This window comes from Ursus americanus, chromosome 29 (assembly GCF_024610735.1).
Source record: "Ursus americanus isolate L20-20 chromosome 29, mUrsAme1.1.p, whole genome shotgun sequence".
Lineage (NCBI taxonomy): Eukaryota > Metazoa > Chordata > Mammalia > Carnivora > Ursidae > Ursus > Ursus americanus.
Genome location: NC_142155.1, coordinates 21,086,861 through 21,107,578, shown reverse-complemented (window position 1 = coordinate 21,107,578; position 20,718 = coordinate 21,086,861). Strand labels below are relative to the sequence as shown.

At 40.5% G+C, this 20,718-nt stretch overlaps 1 protein-coding gene across 24 annotated transcripts in view; it reads right to left on the bottom strand.

The window, feature by feature from the left end:
- Positions 1 to 20,718, bottom strand: part of DST (dystonin) — a 452,944-nt gene that overhangs the window by 180,221 nt on the left and 252,005 nt on the right. For all 24 annotated transcript variants that reach the window (XM_087856995.1, XM_087856988.1, XM_087856983.1 and 21 more), the window contains one exon: positions 9,382 to 9,548. In XM_087856995.1, coding sequence (XP_087713121.1) covers positions 9,382 to 9,548 — 167 coding nt within the window. The remainder of the gene's footprint in view (positions 1 to 9,381; positions 9,549 to 20,718) is intronic.

The window sequence follows — 20,718 nt, the reverse complement described above, 5'->3', positions numbered from 1 at the left end:
CAGAAGAGTTTTGGTGGATTATGGGGCCAGTGGCCACATTAGAGTTGGGAGAAGAATGGATATGGAGTGAAGAAATGAAAATGGAGGGTACAGACAACTCTTTCAAGAAGTCTGGCCTTTACGGAAAGGAATGATGTAAGGCAGTAGATGGAAAAAAAGCACGGAGTTAAAAGAGAAGTTTTGTTTGTTGTGTAATGAGCAAAGGGGCTCTGGCGTGCTTAAAATGCAAGGAGAAAGATCCGTGGAGAGAGAAGAGCTTAATGTAACAAGAAAGAAGGTGTCTGAGGCAATGGCAGAGATGGGATGCAGAGCACAGGAGGAGGGGTGCAGGCCTTGGAGAGGTGGAGAGAGGATTCCCCTATCAAACAGGAGCAAAGACGGGCTAGGACGGATGCAAACGAAGGCAGCTTTGTGTCTTTGGTAGCAAAAAGAAAGCCATTTCACTTGCTGGCTTCGATATTGTCTGAGAGCAGGAGTGCAGATCACCAGTTGACAGTGAGGGAGGAAAAGGCAGTGTGAGGGAGAGAAGGGGTGAATTAACCCGGGTAGAAAAGGCTGCTGGTCGGAACCATTTGAAGCTGGTCATCGTGGAGTCACCATGAAACCAATCTGCTCTGAAGTCTGACTGCTTCTGGTGTGTTTCACTCCTTGAGTATGTGCACAGACAAAGCAGATAGCTGGGCGTACACACGGTCAGGCCTGGCTGGAGAATTAGTATATCCTCGGCAGCACGCAAGGAACTGAAAGGGATTCTGGGGAAATTAAAACAACAACAACAACAACAACAACAACAACAACCCTCCATTTACCTAGAAATCAGTCTTAGAACCACCTCTGTACGACCAGAACACTACGCATCCACTTACACACAGAAGCACGAAGCCACGTGCGTCACTCAACGTTTGTTCTTCGATAGATCACCCAGTAACAATATGCATCAAATATGCCTCCCTTATCCTATGACAGTAGAGCAGCTGCCATAACAAATTCCTGTAGATGACTGTGGGGATTAAATCAAGTTCAGGCTTAGCACGTTCTTACTATTCTTATTGGTGCAAAAAGCCTCTCTGCTTGGCCCCCTCCCCTCGGCAGAAAAAAAAAAAAAAAGAGACCTGTAACATGGTCTTCGCCTCTCCCCAGCAAATAAACGCGAACATGCAAGAGATCCACCCACAGTTTCGTAAGTGGGTGTAGATATTCCTTTATGCTCATATTTGGGCACATATTGTTGAAAGAAACAAAGCCAAGAAGGTAATTTTCCCCTTTCTCAAATCTAGATGCCTCAATTTATTCAAATTTTCTTCCTATTTTTTTCTACAGAAGGACTCTCTACCAACAAGACAGAGAGCAAAGAATAAAAACCACTATGATTTACATCAGGCTTTGTTAGTACTTTAAGACTGGAATCTAACGTTGGAAATTAAAAGATACCTACTGAATTACAAGTCTCACTCAATTCACAAAGAAATTAACCCCATACAGAGAATAGTTTTTTTGTTTTTGTTTTTTTTTTTAAGATTTTATTTATTTATTTGACAGACAGAGACAGCCAGTGAGAGAGGGAACACAAGCAGGGGGAGTGAAAGAGGAAGAAGCAGGCTCCAGCGGAGGAGCCCAATGTGGGGCTCGATTCCAGAACGCCGGGATCACACCCTGAGCTGAAGGCAGATGCTTAACGACTGAGCCACCCAGGAGTCCCAGAGAACAGTATTGATATTGATAGAGAAGTAATTCTTTCAATACTTATATTTTAGTGAACTTAAGTAAACCTCTGTCACTAGGGGATAAATACCCCCCAAAGGGGGTATAAATCAACTTATTTTTTACTCTGATAGAAAATAAAATATTAAGCTACTTCATATCACAAAATAACAAAGGAATATGAATCTGAAAATGAGTCAAAGCAGTATTGTAATAAAACAGATGGATCCTCAAAGAAAAACAGGTGGATAGAAGACATGTTGGCTGCTCCTGACACATAAGGGAAATCCTAGTGTTAGAGAAGGGTAACAATGCCAACAGGAGCCAGGATGAAGATGCATATGTCAGGTTTCCAAGGAAGGGGAGTCTTCCACCAAAGCCCTGCTCCTCCTGAGCTGTACGGTCACGTGCCCCGTCCTGAGTGGGTCAGCAGCAGCACATTGGGAGGGAAGAAGTCTGACATTTGTTACATACTTCCTAAATCTCTGGTATTGAGGGAAGAAATCTGACATTTGTTACATACTTCCTAAATCTCTGGTATTGAGGGAAGAAATCTGACATTTGTTACATACTTCCTAAATCTCTGGTATTGAGATAGGCATCTTCTCATATGTTATCTCAAGACAGCCCCCACTGCTGGCACTCTAACTTCTTACGTAATCACAGCACTCTGAAATTTGCCAACTTATTTGATCATTTTCCCCCCAAACTCTTAACACATACATGCTTAGACTAAGAGCTCGCGCACCAAACAGAGGGAAACATAAGCCTGCAATTTCAGCTCTGGCACGTAGCTTAAAAGCTATTAAAAAAAAAAAACAAAAACCAAAAAACACAATTTTATGCATAAAAGGGTAAATGTTAAAAAGAACAGAAAAAACTGAATGGGGTTTAGATCTGCTAGAATGCAATTAACAAAGTAAGGGAACGTTTCTTAAAGGCATTATGGAGGGGAAACAATGCAGAAGGGGTATTTCAATGCAATTCTTCCAGTGGACAATTCAGATATAGGTCTGAAAATTTTAAATGTATTGCCCTTTGACAAAGAAATTCTACTTCTAGGACCTTATTATACCAGCATATTCACACATTTGCACAAAGACACATAGAAAGTCCAACACTTTTTAATAGCAAAAAACATAATGTCCATCAATATGATGCTATTAAATAAATTATGTTACATCCACACATTAGAATAGTCACAGTATTTTAAAAGAATAAGGTAAACCTATTTCTGGAAATAGGTATATATGGAAATAGGTATATATGGAAAGACATCCAAAATAAATTAAGAGGAAAGAAAAATGTGAAACAACATACATGCCATTCTCTCAACTGTGTTTTAGAAAAGATTCTAACAATGCTCAAGATTAGGTGCTTATGTAAATTATACCTCAACGGAGCTGACCCTCCCCCCCCACCAAAAAATTAGTGGTTGTATATGCACAGAAAATTTCTGGAAGAATATGAAAGAAACTGAACAGTTGCCTCTAGGGAATGGGACTGGGAATCTGGGGAAAGAAATCACATTTCGATGCATACCCTTTTACTTTATTCGAATGTTTTATGTTAATGTATTACATTTTCTGTTAGTTGCTTTTTTTTTTTTTAAATCACAGATACAACAAAAAGTAGGGCTGTGGCCCAGAATACTTACTGTAGAAACTGCTATAAAACGTACCAGCCTTTCACAGTGAGCTCTGAGAATTCAACTGTTTTGAGTTTATTTGAAAACGTAAATAAGCAATTTGATTTTGCCTCACAAAGTGAAATACTTGTGACTTTTCAAAAAATTAATAACCTTCAGGGCTCTGTGTCTATGCCTAGCCAATGGCCACACACAGCAGAGCCCATACTGTGTGGTGTATGAACACACACTTACACACCCTCATAACTCTGGGTTCTGCAGCCTAAGGGCAGACCTGGTTCTGAAGGAAAAAAAAAAATCACCTCATCAACACTAATCCAACCTCCTATGGGAACACTTCAAGCCCTAAAGGGCCTCCTCCCAGTATCAAACCAGTCCAATCCAGTTTAGCTTGTAACGTGTGACTGCATCCAAGCCTGTGGCTGAATCACAGGCCTCCAGGTCAGACTATTAAAGGCGACTCCGACCACAGCCTTATAGTCTAATCTTCCCAATTACAGCATCTTTAAACATTTAATACAGTGAAATATGATGGTCCCAATAAATTCTAATTCAAAATGCAAACAATGAACAAAATAACTGCTATCCAACTACACTCAGACAAGTGAAAAACGTCTGGCAGCCTAATTAGAAAATATTTAAATGGCGTGCTCCTGAACACCATCTGTTTCAAAAAAGTTGAGTCTTACCTGAGTAATATATTTAAAAACGTAATTGTGAAAAGAAGGCCAGGGGCCTCAAAAGGAAATTCACATGAATGAATGGCAGCATAAATTAAAAACAAGACTAGGACTAACAGATACTAGTAAGCAGAAATAATCGCTGTAAAACACCCCCCCCACACACACACACATTTTTGTCCCGACATACTTAGCATCTCTCTATACCACCACGTCAGGCTCGCCTGGCTCTCCTACACGTTCGCACTGTTCTTTCTGGCCCGTGGGCACACATTCGTGTTCATGCCTGCTCAGGCAGACGTGTTTTCACAGGGAGTGCTGCTGTTTTGGAACCTGGCTTTCATCAATGTTCTAGGGCAGCTATCTACGTGCAGCGACTGATAAATTAAGACAAGTCAGGGGCTGAATTTCAAGCTAGAAGTCAGAGCTTTATTTCTTTCAAAAACAAAGAAAATCAATTTTACCGTGTGATACTTAAGAACACTCTTAGAACACAGAAGAATCCGTTGAACCTTTGTTTGGAACACCTACTATGAAGAACGTGAGCTACTGGTGAGGATTTTCGTCCTCTCTATCCAAACTCTGCCAGAGTGACTAGAGTTTAGAATCTACTAGAGTTTAGAATCCCGTAGCTGCGGACTCTCCGTTAATTCTACTTCTCTAGCTTTTAAGCTACTTAGTCATCGAATGCTTTTGTGACATCCTTTTGATCCAAGTCCATCAAATCCAGCCTTCCTTGTTATTCTTTTCAATGAAAATTAAGGTTAGGGGCAAGAAGTGAGGCTTATTTACCCGAGATCTCTCACCAGTTGTGGTTTTCAGTGAAATGATTTCAATATGCTTTAAAGAAATTTAAACTATACAGAGAAAACAAGTACAAACTAGTACAGATATATGGCAGTCTTATTATTTGAATTCTTTCCATTAAAAACTGAACATAACAAACAGACATTCCTAGAAGGAATTAGGAACAGCTTCCTAAGACAGAATTAATAGAAAACCATAGTGTTTGTATCATTAACCTATTTATTTTTAATTATAGTTGACATACAGTGTTATATTAGTTTCAGATGTACAACATAGTGATTTTATAATTCTATATATTACACTATGCTCATGATAAGCGTAGTTATCATCTGAATTGTTGACCTATTTAAATAGATCCTATAGGGGCGCCTGGGTGGCTCAGTTGGTTAAGCATCCGACTCGCTTTCAGCTTGGGTCATGAGATTGAGCCTTGCATTGGGCTCTACACTGGGCATGAAGCCTGCTTATGATTCTCTCTCTCCCTCTCCCTCTGCCTCTGCCCTTCCCCTCATTTGCACATGCTCACTCTCTCTCTCAAAAAAAAAAAAAAAAAAAAAACTAAATATATATATATCTCCTATGGAACTATCTTTTGTAATCTCTTCCACACTAAATCATACTACTTTATCATTCTTATTAGCCATTGTGTAATCCAGGCTCTTTACTTCTTTAGGATAATATGACATACCAAAACTATAGAACAGTTCATTTGTGGTTTTGCTCTTACTTATGCTAAGGCTTTTCATGTTCTCTTATTATTTACAATGTTACTCACTACCTTATGAGTTGTTTGATGCTATTTTCATTGACGGCTAATTCTAAGTTATGCAATTAATGTTGTTCCTCATTAATTTCCTACAAGGGACAAAGATCTTTAGTTGGAATTTATAAATGTACTATTCATTTAGTCATTTCTTAAATTCATCAAGAATCTTCATATATCTTTGGTGAATATCATTAGTTTTCAACACTGCACTATCCAGTTGCTCAGGTCAACAGCTCCATTTCTTGATATCTACTTTGCCTGCCGGGGATTATGATAAGTAGTTATACAGAAGCCTATGAGGACTTGAGACTCCAGACTCACTTCCATCATTTGAAAGATAAGTCATGCTGAGCATATTAGTTTCCCTTCCGAGCCCCAGTTTCTTTAATTATTTAATAATTTGATCATTTAATACAAAAATAAAAATGGAAATGGTGTCAGCTCTTTCATAGGACTGTGATCATTTTAAAAGCTATCATATATAAAAACAACTAACACAGAAATTGATACATGGTCAACAGTCTGCACAGATTTCTTGGGTGCCTTCTATGCGAGTTACTTTCTTTTTAACTTCAGGGATCATCTATAAATTAGTCTTACGATAAAAATCTCTCTTCATTTTTACTTCATGTTAGTAAAGTACTGCTTACTGGTATAAACAAACATTCTCTCTACCTCAAAACTCATATTCTTATACGGGTGCACTAATAAAAATATATGCTGGACAATCCAAATTAATGTACTTGATTAACTTTTTTGACAGTATTTACAGTAATACAAAATCTGAAGGATGCTATGGCTATTACTCTGTCCCAACTTCAGATCAGTATTTCTAAATCTTCAGAAGATAATTACATAAAAATCTGATGAGATCACTTACTACAAATGATACTGGTTTACTTTTCAATGACGAACAGTATCCATTTTCCTTCTAATCTCCAGAGAAATCTTTCATATTCTCTCTAGGGCATGCAAGCTTACTCCCTGAGGAGCCCCACATCCCTCCTTCCAGCCACGGCAGCAATCTGAAGGTTCTTTCCTGCTAAGCCCTCACTCCCTCTTAAGATCCTTATCGACCAAGTATTCCATACAGTTAGACTTGGTATTTGAGTACATACCAAACCCATGTACCACCTCAGATCATTTTTAGTACATAAGTCAAATTGAACTCATATTAAAAAAAGTCTTTTTACCCAAAAAATATACCCAAAACCCAATTAAGTGGATATGTTTCTACGGCAAACCCAAATACATCACAAAATTTATGGAAATAATTATCAAGAGAAACAACTATAAATTAGACACTACTCTCTAAATGTGATTACTACCGTTCAATATCCAAAAATCTGCTCATAGGGATTTTACAATTGTTTATAACTTTCTCATTTCCCCCCTTTAGTATTTTAACGCATTCAACAGTGAAAATTATGTGCAGTTCAACCCTATGCATTTAATTCTTACACATGCTAGAAGAAAAATACTCAATTATTTTTTAAATAAAAAGAGAAGCCTGAGGACCTTAGCTAAAAATACAGTTCCACACATGAAAGGTTTCTTCCAGTGAAAAAGGCCACTGTAATATTTTATGAGGCACAGGATAACTTAACAACCTTCAGCAACAAAGAAATCTTGTGAGGACTTAAACCTGATACTCCCTATTTTTACCATGAATTCCAACAAGGAAAAACAAAGCCAACTAGGAAATCGAAGTTCAAAGTTAAAGCTAAATGATTTTCTAAAGTGATCACTCTATCAGATTAAAAGTTCAAAACAAATAACATTCACAAGATCCAAATTCTCTCCTAAAGCAATATGAGCTCTATAACATTAAACTTCCCTAGGAAATTTCACCATCTCTGACATACAGTGACTTACTTAAGTACTTAGGAGAAAAACGCGCAGCATGCATATACTAATTTGTACTTCTACTCCTCCACAAGTATTGAAGAAACAATGTCTGGAGACCATTGTTTATAAAAGTCCACTATTTTAGAAGAATAGCTGGCTTCTAAATGCTTTGCTTCTATTTAAAACACTTCAAAGAGAAAAGAGCACACCCTCAAAGATGCATCATGACATAAATCCTTCAGGTATAACAATCCAAATATTTTTATTCAAAGGCCAAGAAGATCTTATCATCCCGGGTATAAAAGGTGCCCAACTACACAGCCTTCTGATGGCCTCATGTTTTAAGTCACATGAGAAGTGCATTGTGATAACTGAAATGTCTGTAACCACTAAACCCTCTTGGCACTGTGTTACTCAAGGAGATCTGGTACTTTATTTTCAACATGTGCAGGCAAGTTGATTCTGGTTTTTCTCCTTAATCAGGCAGACTATCCCTACCTCCACAGAAATGTTGTTCCATAAAGAAAGCAGACTACTGCAGTGTTTTAGAGGGGCTGTGGGTGCGGATGCCTGGGAGATTCGTTACAGTGTTACTGATGTTGGAATTTCCAAAATAAAAATGAGAGAAAGAGAAGAATGGGAGAAAAAAGGGGAATGAAAGGAAAAACAGAAAGAGAAAGGAGAGAGATGGGGAGAATGGGATTTTAAATCACGCAGACCTGGATTAAAATCTCAGCTCTATAATGTATTAGTGGCATAACCTTGGCAAACCCAAGGCTCCTCCTCTGTGAAAGTGGGATAACAACAGTCCTGGTTTTGTGGGACTGCTGGGAGACCTGAATGAGATACCATAAGGAAAGCAATGAACAGAATGCCTCATGTATAGAAAGCTAACAAAATATTAACTACTCTAACTAATTATTGTTTTTATCAAATAAGTTTGTTAGTCTAATGAGTTATAGCTTTAGCTTTCTCTAGGAAGACGGTTCTTTGACAACATGATGTAATTTTTGCAAAACTAAGAAAAGTAACTGAGATCAAGAAATACATTGTTTTTAGTAAATATTTTCTGGGGATCTAGCTCCTTATAGGACAATAAAAGCATGGAGTCAAAAACCAGAGGCCCTGGGTCTGAATCTCAAAGCCGCCTCTTGCTGGCTATGTGACTATAAGCAAGTTTAACTCTGTGCCTCAGTTTTTGTCTGTCAACTGGGGATGATAATGTTCCTGGAGGGATGCTGTGAAGACTAAATAAATTAATACACGTAAAACCTGCTTAGGATAATGTCTGGCACTTAGTAAGCGCTATGTCAGTATTAACTGGGATTTAGTTGTTAATAATTCTCAGCAGATGGGGCATCTGGCTGGCTCAATCAGAAGAGCACCGACTCTTGATCTCGAGGTCATATGTTCGAGCCCCATGTTGGTTGTAGAGATGAATACATGAAACAAACTTAAAAAATAATAATAATAATAATTCTTACCAGAAAACCACTAACCACCCTAAAGCTGGCCACTTTTGAACCCCGCTACTCCCTAGAGTAATGAGCCTAGGAGACTATAATTTGGACATGCGTGAGCTCTAAATTGAAACTAAACCCTCACCCCTACCATTGATCAGTCCTCTGTGTGCAAAACTGTGCTCATCTGCCTGAAGATTCTGTGTTATCAGAGCTCACTATCTGCCAAGTTACCAGCAAAATCCAAAGGCATATTATAGCTATGAGAGTCTGTGTGTGTGTGCAAGCTCAGAGTGATGATCTTGGAGCGGTGGGACTGTGATGTTTCTACTTGTGCCTGGTCTGCATTTTCTAACTTTCTGCCGTGCACATGTATTGCTGCTGTAATAATAAAAGGTTATTTTGAAATCTGGAAATGGAAGAAACACTTCTCATATTTGTCTAAGGAAAAAGACCCCAGCAATTCCATACCTGTATTTATGAATGATGGCATTAAATAGTTTTCCATCTCTCCAGCAGGTAGTGAAATTTTCACACCGTATTCCAGCATAACCCTCTGTTGCCTGCTGCGTCCACAGTAGCAATCTCTCCTTAGCAGACATATCCTCTGACTCTCCAGTAACATGGATATCAGATATCTAAATATAATAAAAAGTGTTAAAATGTTAGGAAGCTAGCTCAGACCGAGAACCTACTATGCACCAAGAACTTGGCAAGTGTTCTTTTACTTAATCCTAATTCTCACGAGAAAGCTAAGTATATTCTCCCCATTTTTACATACAGTGGAAACTCAGTTTCAAAGAGGTTCACTGATAGAAAACTAGGATTTAACCCAAGCATCTAGGTTTTTTTATTATGCCAAAATGTCACAGCATTGAAAATTCTAATTTTCAATGAGATTCCTCTTTTCCAACCAGATCTGTTAAAACAACTCAACCAAATGTTTTTTCAAGTTCAAGATCAAAAGTAAAACCTACAAATTAATCTACATTACCACCTACAGAGAAGGATTTGATCCAACAGGTATTCTGTGTAAAGAACAAAGAAGGTCCCCAATTTACTACATTACGTAACAATTTGACCTAAAGTCTCTTTAACTTTCTCATGAGTCCTTGTTCAGCTTACTCAAGATGAAATCTGTATTAACTGACTTTTCCCTATACTTTATTTGTTTTCATTAAATTTTCTAAAAGTCTCTTCCACTAAATAAAACAGGTCACCAGTTCACATGATTTACATTTTCTCAAGAACCTCTCTAATAAGGGTCCTACTTAATCTGCTGATACTGACATTAAGGCACAAAGTGACTCTACCAGGGGTCACACAGTGATTCCAAAGCTGGGATTAACACCAACAAACAACTGTTCCCTCAATCAGTGCAGGCTGCAAAGCCAGGGGATCAAGGAGGCAGGCGGGAAGCCAGGATCAGGGTGAATAAATAAGGAACTGGAAGCAATACATAGGGAGTCACAAATCATTTTGTAACAGGAAAAACATCAGTAAAGTCATGAGATTGGCTTCTAGTCCTGGCCACTAGTCCCATAGCTTTGAATAATTCATTTCAGGTCTGTGAGTCAACTTCCTCATCTATAAAATGAGGAGGTAGGAGGTAGACACAGATCATGTTTAGGACTCTTTTCAGTCTAAAGTCCGACTCAGAGACTAAATACAACACTGAAGTCAGAGGTCAAAACAGGCAGAATCAAGCCAACTGAAAGTAGAAAATTTTAACAATCCAGACTGAAGAAAGCCTTTTACGTGCAGCAGTGCTAGGCTCAAACAGGAAGCCCTTTACTCCTCCCAGCTGCCACAAGAGCTGGCCAACTGGGGACCCCGTGCAGGCTGCGGCAGTTAAGGCCCACAGCAGGCCTGGCAGCCCTAACAACACCACATGGACCCTTTCTCCACTACTCGGCGCAGACCACCATGCCCTGTGGAGCTCACTCCCAGCCATAGTCTGAGACATCCTCCTTGACAGATAATTGGAAAGCGGAGCACAGTGTCTCTATTTTTTAAAGATTTTTATTTATTTATTTGAGAGACAGAGAAAGAGAGAGAGCGTGAGTGCGCTTGCGCCGACACGCATGAGTGGGGGGAGGGGCCGAGGGAGAGGGAAAAGCAGACTCCCTGCTGAGCAGAAAGCCCAAAGTGGGGCTCGATCCCAGAGCCCAAGGCAGATGCTTAACCAACTGAGCCACCCAGACATCCCCGTATCTCAATTTAATCATCTTTCCTAAGAATCTGTGCTAATCTCCATAGCACAAAAAGAACTATGTGCATACATGAACACCTTATATAGACTACACAGGAAGAATTCCTTTTTCTTTTTCAATGTGGAAAAAAAGAACAGAAAAACCACCAATATTCTTCCATACAATTTCCAACTGATACTCTAAAATTATGCTAGAGAGGGGCACCTGGGTGGCTCAGTCAGTTACACTTCCAACTCTTGATTTCGGTTCAGGTCATAATCTCAGGGTGCTGAGATCAACCCCCACCCCCCAACTCTGCATTCAGCACAGAGTCTGCTTGGGATTCTCCTTCTCCCTCTCCCTCTGCCCCTCCCCCCAACTTGTGAACTCTCTCTCATTCTCTAAATAAATTAAAAAATAAGATCTTTAAAAATCCATAAATAAAATAAAATTATGCTAGAGAGCATTTCTAGCACATCCCAGGAGCTTAAATCCCATCTCCACCATTCATGTTCCAGTTCCTCAACTGCTTTAAGTCCGTTCTCTGACTTGTAAAATAATGATGGTAATGGTTATTACACTGTGTTGTGAGAATTTGACAACATGAACACAGGTAATGTCAGCGATTTTATCACTGTGGTTTTTATTATTCGTTTTGACAAAGGGGGAAGCAAAAACTTAGTTTTTTTATTCTCCCAATTCTCCTACTATAAAGGGAAGTAAAAAATAAAGTTTTAAAATTTGCTGCCTCAAACAAATCAAAATCTGTAAAAACAAATGTTCAGAGAAATGAATCTAGGAAACGGTGAATGAGAAAGTTGAGTCTCCAGGTAAAATTTGACAACACGTTTCTCTTAGCCTTACGAACTGTAAGATCAACTGCTTCTGGAAACCCTTACACCATGGGAGCTACAAGGGTGGTAATTACAACTATATCAAGAAAAAGGAGGTAGCTGGAGAGAGGGGTGACTATTTTCTGCAGGTCAAGAACCATGCCAGTCCAGTCACTGAATTACCTATTCACGAGGGAAGTCAGTAAATTTCGACTATAAGGTAAGTTTAATAGGTTCAAGTGTTGCACAGCATTTTACCGAAGGAAGGATAATAAAGGAAGGGCAGTTTAGAGTATGAAAACAGTCTAAATAGCAACCAGGAGAAAGTAATATAGTCTTATTAAATAAGGTTTCAATGGATGAATTTCAGATTATTACTCCCACACACACTATTTCAGACTGTTACACTGCATACACTATTTAAAAACCTGTGATTTTCAAATGTTACAAACCAAACTTTAACATACCAAAGACTGCTAACACACTGACTCATTTTCAGCTTTTCCTGCTATTTCCAATTACTTGAGTATTATTCCTACAGGGAAAAATCAAGGTATTTTTTTAAAATCTCCTGTTACCATTAACCACTACCTCTCTGAGTATACCAAACTTTTCATGATACTGTGCAATCAAAATCAAAATGAGAAATAAATTAAACTCTAAAAATTAAGTCTGTAGTCATCACTGACGACCCAGCTTTAAAATCTGTGCATTCAGCACCCATCAGCCTGACTGCTCCGTCAGTGACGGGTCAGGTCTGATTCCGGGAAGTAATTGCGCTTTCTCCCTTCAAACCCTGGAGGTGATACGGAGATCAGAGAAGGTGTGCGTTCACGCCGCCTGGGTTCAGATCCCAACTCCAAACAGTTCACGGGACTGTGACCGACAGCCATTCCCATCATCGCTCTAAAATCCATTTTCCTCATTCCAAAAACTTAAACGATGACATCACCATTTCCACCTCCCTGAGTGGTTCTACAGATTCCATAAAAGAAATCCACATCCACGCTTCATCCAGTGCCTGGCATGTAGAAACCTCTATAAATATTAGCTTCTCCCGCCGCAGTTTTACTAGCCGTGCTGGCCGCTTCAAGTTTCTCACCAACAACCTGTCAGCTAGCACCGAAAACAAACAAAATCCTCTCTAGCCAAGTTCCTTTGGGAAACTCAAAGCCCTCAGGCCTCATATCCAGGTCACTGCTGGCTCCCACCCATATGCAGGCTATTCCTGCCACCGAACCTCCCGTGCCTGTATTTCCTCCCTGCCTCATCTCTCCTGACCCCACTTGACCCCATTCTCACGCTTTCCAGAAATGTCTACTCTGTGGTAAACAAAGTCTCCGACCTCTTCAGGACCTACACCGCTTCTACCATTTTACTGAACCAGGTATGCCCCTCTTGCCCCAGGTCAAGCCCCACCCAGCCCCCAGGCCCGTAGGCAGGGCAAGTGTATTCTAATCCCCCCCCCCCGTGACACAACCGATAGTTGTCCAACCATAACCCATAGGTCCCAAGACCTCATTTTTACATCACAGACCACTCTTGTACTACCACCTTCTTCTTTTCCTTAAAAATGATCCTGCATGCCCCCACCCCAAGATCCGACATCTGGCTCAGCGTGTTCCTGTCTCCATCCTGTACAGCGCCCTCGCAGTCCACCTTCTCTCCGCACCATCTGCTACATCCTGCATCTCAACGCCAGGATTAGCCCACCTCAGACATCTAACTTCCGATGGCAAGTTCCTGTTCTTCCACTTTCATTCTCTATCCCCAGCTAAGCCACTTATCCTGCTTCATCAACATCTCACATTCCTTGACTTGTCCAGTTGTGTCCCACTCTATTAGCCCTCTTTTATCTTCAACTCCTTCTCTATCTGGCCTATACAACATGATCCACCACTTCAAATAATTTCCTCAACTCCCTCACAACCTTCTCCTTGCCCTGCAACCCCCTGGCCAAAGCCCAACCCTGGTCAAGTCAGCTGTATGTCTCCTCTACTTGCACCCTATGCTAAAAGCTTCACTGGAAAACCATAGTTCCATGTGGGCTGCTGCCCCACAAATTCCAGCTCCACAATTCAGCTAAGCACTCTAAGAAACCTGGCACTTCTTCTTGGTGTCCTAATTGGCCAGTTTTTCCACCCCTCACAATATCTCTTTCAATATCCTTTACCATTTGCAAGAAAATCCCTAACCCACCACCCCCTTACGTTTAGCACTTTTTATCTCTTTCTTTATAAAGAAAACAGCAACATGAGTAAGAACACCCTCCCTTCCCTATCCTGCTACCCACAAACTTGGCTTCTACCTGACCTGCTTTTCTCCTATGCTCAGAATCCTTCCACCTCCTCCCTCCTGGGAATCTCACTCTATCAATCATTCCCTCCTCATCTGGGTCTCTGCTCTCAGTACTTAAAATGCCCAAGTCTCTTCCATCCTAAAATAAATATAAATAAACAAGCTTCATAAACTCAATTCCCTCTTTACTTATCATTGTTTCTCTCTCTTCCCAGTAAAGCAACAGAAAAACAAAAAAAACTCTGTATCTTTTATGGTTTTTTTTTAAATGATTTTATTTTTGTATTTTTTACCTTTATTATCTTTACCTGTCAACCTGTGGTGACTTGGCTTCCATCCCAATCACTCCCCTAAAACTAAGTAGCAGTGACCAGATAAGAAAGTGAGGGAGGTTCCTACTCATGACTTGATTTTCCCAATGAAAAGAGGAAATCAGACGGTGAAATGTAACAGAGGAAGTGGTGGACACAAAAGGAGGGAGGTCACACGGCACCTGGACAGCTCAAAGATACGGTGAGCATTCAGCTGCTACCTCCTCTCCCATAGTCTCACTTATTCCCTAAGCACTCACAAATGTCTGCTGTCATACCACTCCTAGGCACTGGTCAGACAACCGTCCCCATGGAGTCTGCAGTCTAATGACAGAAAAACATCCTACAGAAGAGCTCAAGGGTTGCTTTCCTATCTGCCCATTTTTTTTATAAGATTTTATTTATTCATTTGAAAGAGAGAGAGACAGCAAGAGAGAGCAAAAGCAGGGGGAGGAGCAGAGGGAGAGGGACAAGCAGACTCCCTGCTGAGCAGGGAGCCTGACATGGGACTCGATCCCAGGACCTTGGGATCATGACCTGAGCTGAAGGCAGAAGCTTAACGGCCTGAGCCATCCAGGTGCCCCTCAATCCATCCATTTCCAATCCTGATCTCTCTCAGGCATCTGTCACTGGCAGTCTCTCCTCCCTGGCTTCCCTGATGTCACTCCTTCCTGGTTTTTCTCCTGCCTCTCTGGCCTGTCCTTCTCAGTTTTCTGCTACCCTTCCTTTAGTGCTGTTCCTCAGGCTCGATCCTCAGCCCGCCCCTCTTCCCACTCTCCCTAGATAAGCTCATTTTCTACAGTAGTTTCAACTGCCCCCTCATACTGATGACTCTGGGATCCCTATGTTATGCCCACACCTCACTCTTGAACTCAAGACCTATAAATCCCATCTCCCTCATGAACACTTCTGTCAAAGCAGTAACACTAACCATATACTGAGCGCTTCAGTGAGCCAGACAGTGTACTCAAGCGATTCCCAGATATCATCTCATCACCATCACAACACGGTCTCATTTTACACACAGTAACAAAGCACGAAGTGGTTATGTGACTTGCTCAAGTGCACAAACTACTAACACGCAGAAGTAAAACTTGGACTTGAATCTATCTGGCTCCACTGTGCTTTATCATACAACCTCTTCAAACTCACTACAGAGAAAAGTGAATTGTCCTTTCTCCATCCTGCTCGTCCTTCTGTATTCGTAGCTTGGAGGATGGCCCCATCATTTACCCAGTTGCCCCCAAATCAAAAACCCTGAAGTCCACCTGGATGCCTTTTTCTCTGTCCATACCTACCTTCAATTGGCCACACAGTCCTATGCAGTCTCATCTCTCCTCCCTCCCCTTCAACACTCACCCAAAAAAACCTCCTCATGCTCCAGCCACACTGAGCCACTCCTTGTGCCCTCAATAAGAATACATTTCCACAGGATACTATGCATTCATATATGCTCCTTCTTACCTACAGAATGCCCTCGCCAGCTGCCACCCCACTCAAGCCCTTCACTCTTCTGTCCCTTTGAGGAAACCCTAGCTGATTCCACGTCCAGGGTCTGTGGGAGACGTCCCACCATCCTCTGTGCTCCCACAACAGCCCACACATACTGCTATACCAGTACATGTTGGGTATCATTATTACCTGTTGATAGATCTTCTCTCCCTCTAACACACGGGCAAATACACATAAAATAACAGTGTCTTGCTTATCTTAGTATTCCAGTGTCTAACTCAGTCACTGCTTGGCACATAAGAGACAGTAAATGCCCCACGAACTATGTCTTTGTGACTGAGTTTGGTATCTGTGGAATCCGAATTATTTCATTTGGCGACCAGGATATCCTTGATCACTTCTGCTTCATCATAGACTTCAAGGTCCCACACAGGAAGGAGAGGCTTTATTACCTACAGTGGATGTGCAAACTCCAACCAACAAAACTGATGCACCCATAAAAATGTCACTTGACCAAGTAGGTTTTTGTCTGTTTACTACTGACACAATAGAAATGACACATTTCACAACCTTTTTCAAAAAATTTATTTTGGCACTATATAAAAACAGGCTAAATCTAGTATTCTCTAAGTTCAAGGCAAGTATGATGAGAGGAGGTCAAAATGTTTGAATTAAAATGTCTTTATATTACAAGTTCAAGTGAGCGTCAATGTCAATCTCATGGTATCTTTTAAGACACAATTGTGATAGGTCATTAGAATGGTACTGGGCTCAGCAAAGCTTCCGCCTTCTTCTAGAACCAAGTATCACTACTGGGAATCTCAAGTTCATATGAACTGTCATGTCTGGTCTGCACCTGAGGAGCTTTCTATTTTATTTACAATTTAAATAATTCTTTTGGCTTATTTTCTTTAATTTTTCAACTAAGCAACTCCACTGACTTTTTTTTTTTTTTTGGCATTATCTGCTTTAAATGTGAAATTTCAGTAAATAGTTTATCACAGATTCTGCTTAAATTTACTTTTAGTTTTATCAGATATATTTGGTTCAATTCCCACATGAAAATGGTACTTAATTGGTTGAAGCAAATTAGTAGAAAAATACCCAATCTTCATACACTTTTTGCTAAATATACTTAAACTGAATTGGCCAAATCTTTATTTCACCTGAATTACAGAGGAAATGTTATTTCCTTGTCACTACTGGGCTAGAGCAAGAAAGAGTAATTTGCCTTTTACCACCATTCTATGAATGTCTATTCCTCTTCCAAGATAGTTCAAACCGAAATTAGAAAGAGGAATCTACAAGACTTTTACGTGAAGTGCAAGTATTTTCCAGAGCCCTGACAAAAGCTGGTTTACAGAGAAGAGTTCCATTAAAAATATGCGACAGTAAGGCATTCTCAAAAACTGCATGGTCATGTTATTAGAAAGTGGGTTCTCCAACGGGGATCCTAAAAGCACGGTTCCTATTGGAAATAGAACAAATGCTCAGAAAAATCTAACCATTTAGAGAAGAAGTCCTCAAACCCATTTGAATTAGAAATATGGCTGCAGGCTATATATTTTAGCAAAATTTTTTTGAGCCATGTAGGGCATAAAAAAAGAATCCAGATACCAAGTATATGAAATCATTTTCATAGTTCAGGATCCTGAGCCTTCAGAATAAAGAAGTCACAATTTCTATTTTATCTTTTCACTCCATAGAAGATCAAAAACTGAAATTAAAAAACAAAAAACCTCAGCCTAAAAAAAATTGCTACCAACAAACAAAGCTCTCATACTCTTTACTACCTTCACGTCTCTTTTTCCCGCATTACCTCTACCCTTAGACACAAAACCGATACTTTACTACATAATTTCCCTTCTCCTTCTTGGCAGAGCAGAGACAACATACAATGATTGAAACAATAATAACTGAAACTAAAAGAAGGTGCTGGGGGTCCTAGGAAAGTCTCGGGGTGGGGAGGGTAAGGAGGTACAGACAGAATTCAAACACAAAAAAGCAAGTCTAACCCAAATGCACAGAGCAAGCATGTGCCTGCTCAGGGATGAGCTTCATTTCATAGGGCACATCTGACCCTCATAAGTCACTATCAGGCAATGTGAACCACAGTCTCAACAAACAGCTCAAAGACACAATAAGCACCTGAAAACAAACGGACTGTGTTGCTTCTGTCATCCGGCAGCCAAAGAAATCAGTGCTAGAACTCTCAAAAAATAAAAACATGAGTTGTTCCAACTCTTCTGAAACCTCATCACGTGTATTGACTCATCCCGCCCCTCACACTCAGTCATCTGCTAGGTTCCCACACCCTTAGGGAAGACATGAGCACCTAATAACATGGATAATTAGCTGTCCCAAGACTGTGTTCAGGGAAGAAAAGGGTCTTCTAATCCCTGTTTTCTCTCTTTCCCCAACACCAATTATTGAGTTGCAGTAACTACTATCCTTGGTCTGGACCATCACCTCTAGTCTCCAATGTCAATACCAATGACATCTTTTAAGACACAGTCATGAGAGACCTGGAATAATACCGGGCTCAAAAGAGCTTTCAACTTCTTCTGGAACTAAGCCTCAGCGTCTGGATTAGTAATAGTCTCCTAACTAGTCCCATTACACCAAGTCTTGGTCTACTCTCAAACGCCAGTTCAGGTTGTCCTTGACTCTGCAGCCACAGTATTCTGGCTCAGTCTTGGCTGATCTCACTGGACTCAAGCCATTCCCTTTTCAATTCTATGATCAATCAGACCACGTGGACCACATGCTCCCTCTCTCTTAGGGTCCTCCAGTCAAGCTACTTCTCCCCTTGAAACAGCCCAACATGACACAGATGAAGTGTTCAATATCTGCTGAATAAGAAGGGGGAGAGGAAGGAAGGACAGGAAGGAGGGAGGGGGGAAAAGAATGAAAGATCAGAAATATAGCTCATGTTTTCATTTGATATGAATGAGTTTTAACCTATCATGTCATGTAAAACTTGTCATTTTAGGAAAGTAAACGGTTTCCAATGAGCCTCACTTTCCGATAATAACAGAACGCCCTGACCACTGCCCAGAAGTACCCAGCAGCAAGCACAATCCCAGAGACCACTCAGCGAGAGCCTGACGTTAAGCAGTGAAACTAAGCTTCATCTGCATCGTTTCTCTAAAACAATTTCATAAACTTGATAACAGATAACCTCAAAATGTCTTTAGGAAAACAAGCCAACATATCCCATCTCATAGCGCACTCTGCTTTCATTCACAGCTTATTGCTGGATGACCCACTTACTGCTAAGTGAATGGCAACTGCCTCACAGTGTTGGTCAGCTGAGGCTGTAAATGTGAAAGTCCTTTGAGCAAAGTCAGTGCCACCAGACAACTGGGCGACAGGAACACCCTATTTTTACAGATGTTGTCATGGTTCTGGCATGCACTGAGAACACAAGAACAGCCAACTTGCAAAGTTGAGTCAGATACTCCCTAAAAGATTCACTTTATTTCTTTAAAGAATGCTTGGATTTCATTCTTCTATAAATAATGCAACTTTTTTTATTTACGAAATAGTTATAATTTGCTGAAAAGATTAAGAAGTTTAATCAAAGTTACTACTTAAATAATTTCTGTATAACACTGGAAAAGGCAACATCTCTGAAGGTAAGAGAACTAAGATACTTAGCTTACAGAATGCTGTATATATACTTAAGGATTAAGGAATCAGGGGAACTCAAACTGAAAATATGCAAAGCCATTTGGAAGACCCCCCTCATTTCACTGGTGAGCAAGCTGAGGCTACAAGAAGTGAAGTGACTTGTCCAGGGTCTCACAGTATGCTAGTAGAAGGCCTAGGGTGTGGACTTAGGTCTCCTAAATGCCAGTCTAGAATCTGCAAGAAGTTTCTCCTTCACATTTAGAAAAGAAATCTATCCTCACAACTCACACTAATTTTTCCTCCGGGTTAGTAGCCACAGGGGGTGCTTCCGTTCCCTGAAGTACCATCTGCTGGGAAAATGGCTGTACACATACAGGTCATGAGAGGGACCCCCCACCTTTGCCTTAACCCCTAAAGTCAAGCCCTTTTCATTGGAGCTTCTCAGTCTCCATATTGGCCAAGCAGCTGATACATAGAACTCTACACATTTTCAGAGGGAGTTATACCCCTGGATCTCTCACATGAACTGAAGGTCAGGGTTCATGGAAATATTCCTCACTAGACTAAACACAACACCTCAACTGATGGCCTATCTCCCCATAGAACAGCCGGTTTGCCTCCAGCATTGTTCTTTTCTCATACCAGAGCTACTATTAATAATGCCTCTGAAATGGACTTGTACTAAGGTGTAAATAACCAATACAAGCTCCAAGAGCTGGTTATTCCCAGGGGTATTTCTGGTCTAAAAGGTTGACAGTTATGGAGTTAGAGGAATATACTGTCTGGCCAACAAATGTATTTAGGAAGTATTTGTTGAAGATATAGTGAGAGGATGAGTGGAGTTGGGATGCAGAAGGGGGTAGCGTACTCTGCTTAGGCAGAAAGCTTTATGTCCAAAGGAAAGAAAGAAATGCCCTGTTACAAATTTTGAAAACATACAGCTCTTCTACTCAGCAGCCAGTTACAAAGTATTTTCTCCTTTCCACAGCAGCAAGAGACAGTAAGAAGACAGAAGGTATCAAGTACTTAGGGCCTAATAAGTCCTTTTCACATATATTATCTCACTTAATGCTCAAAACACACCACCCT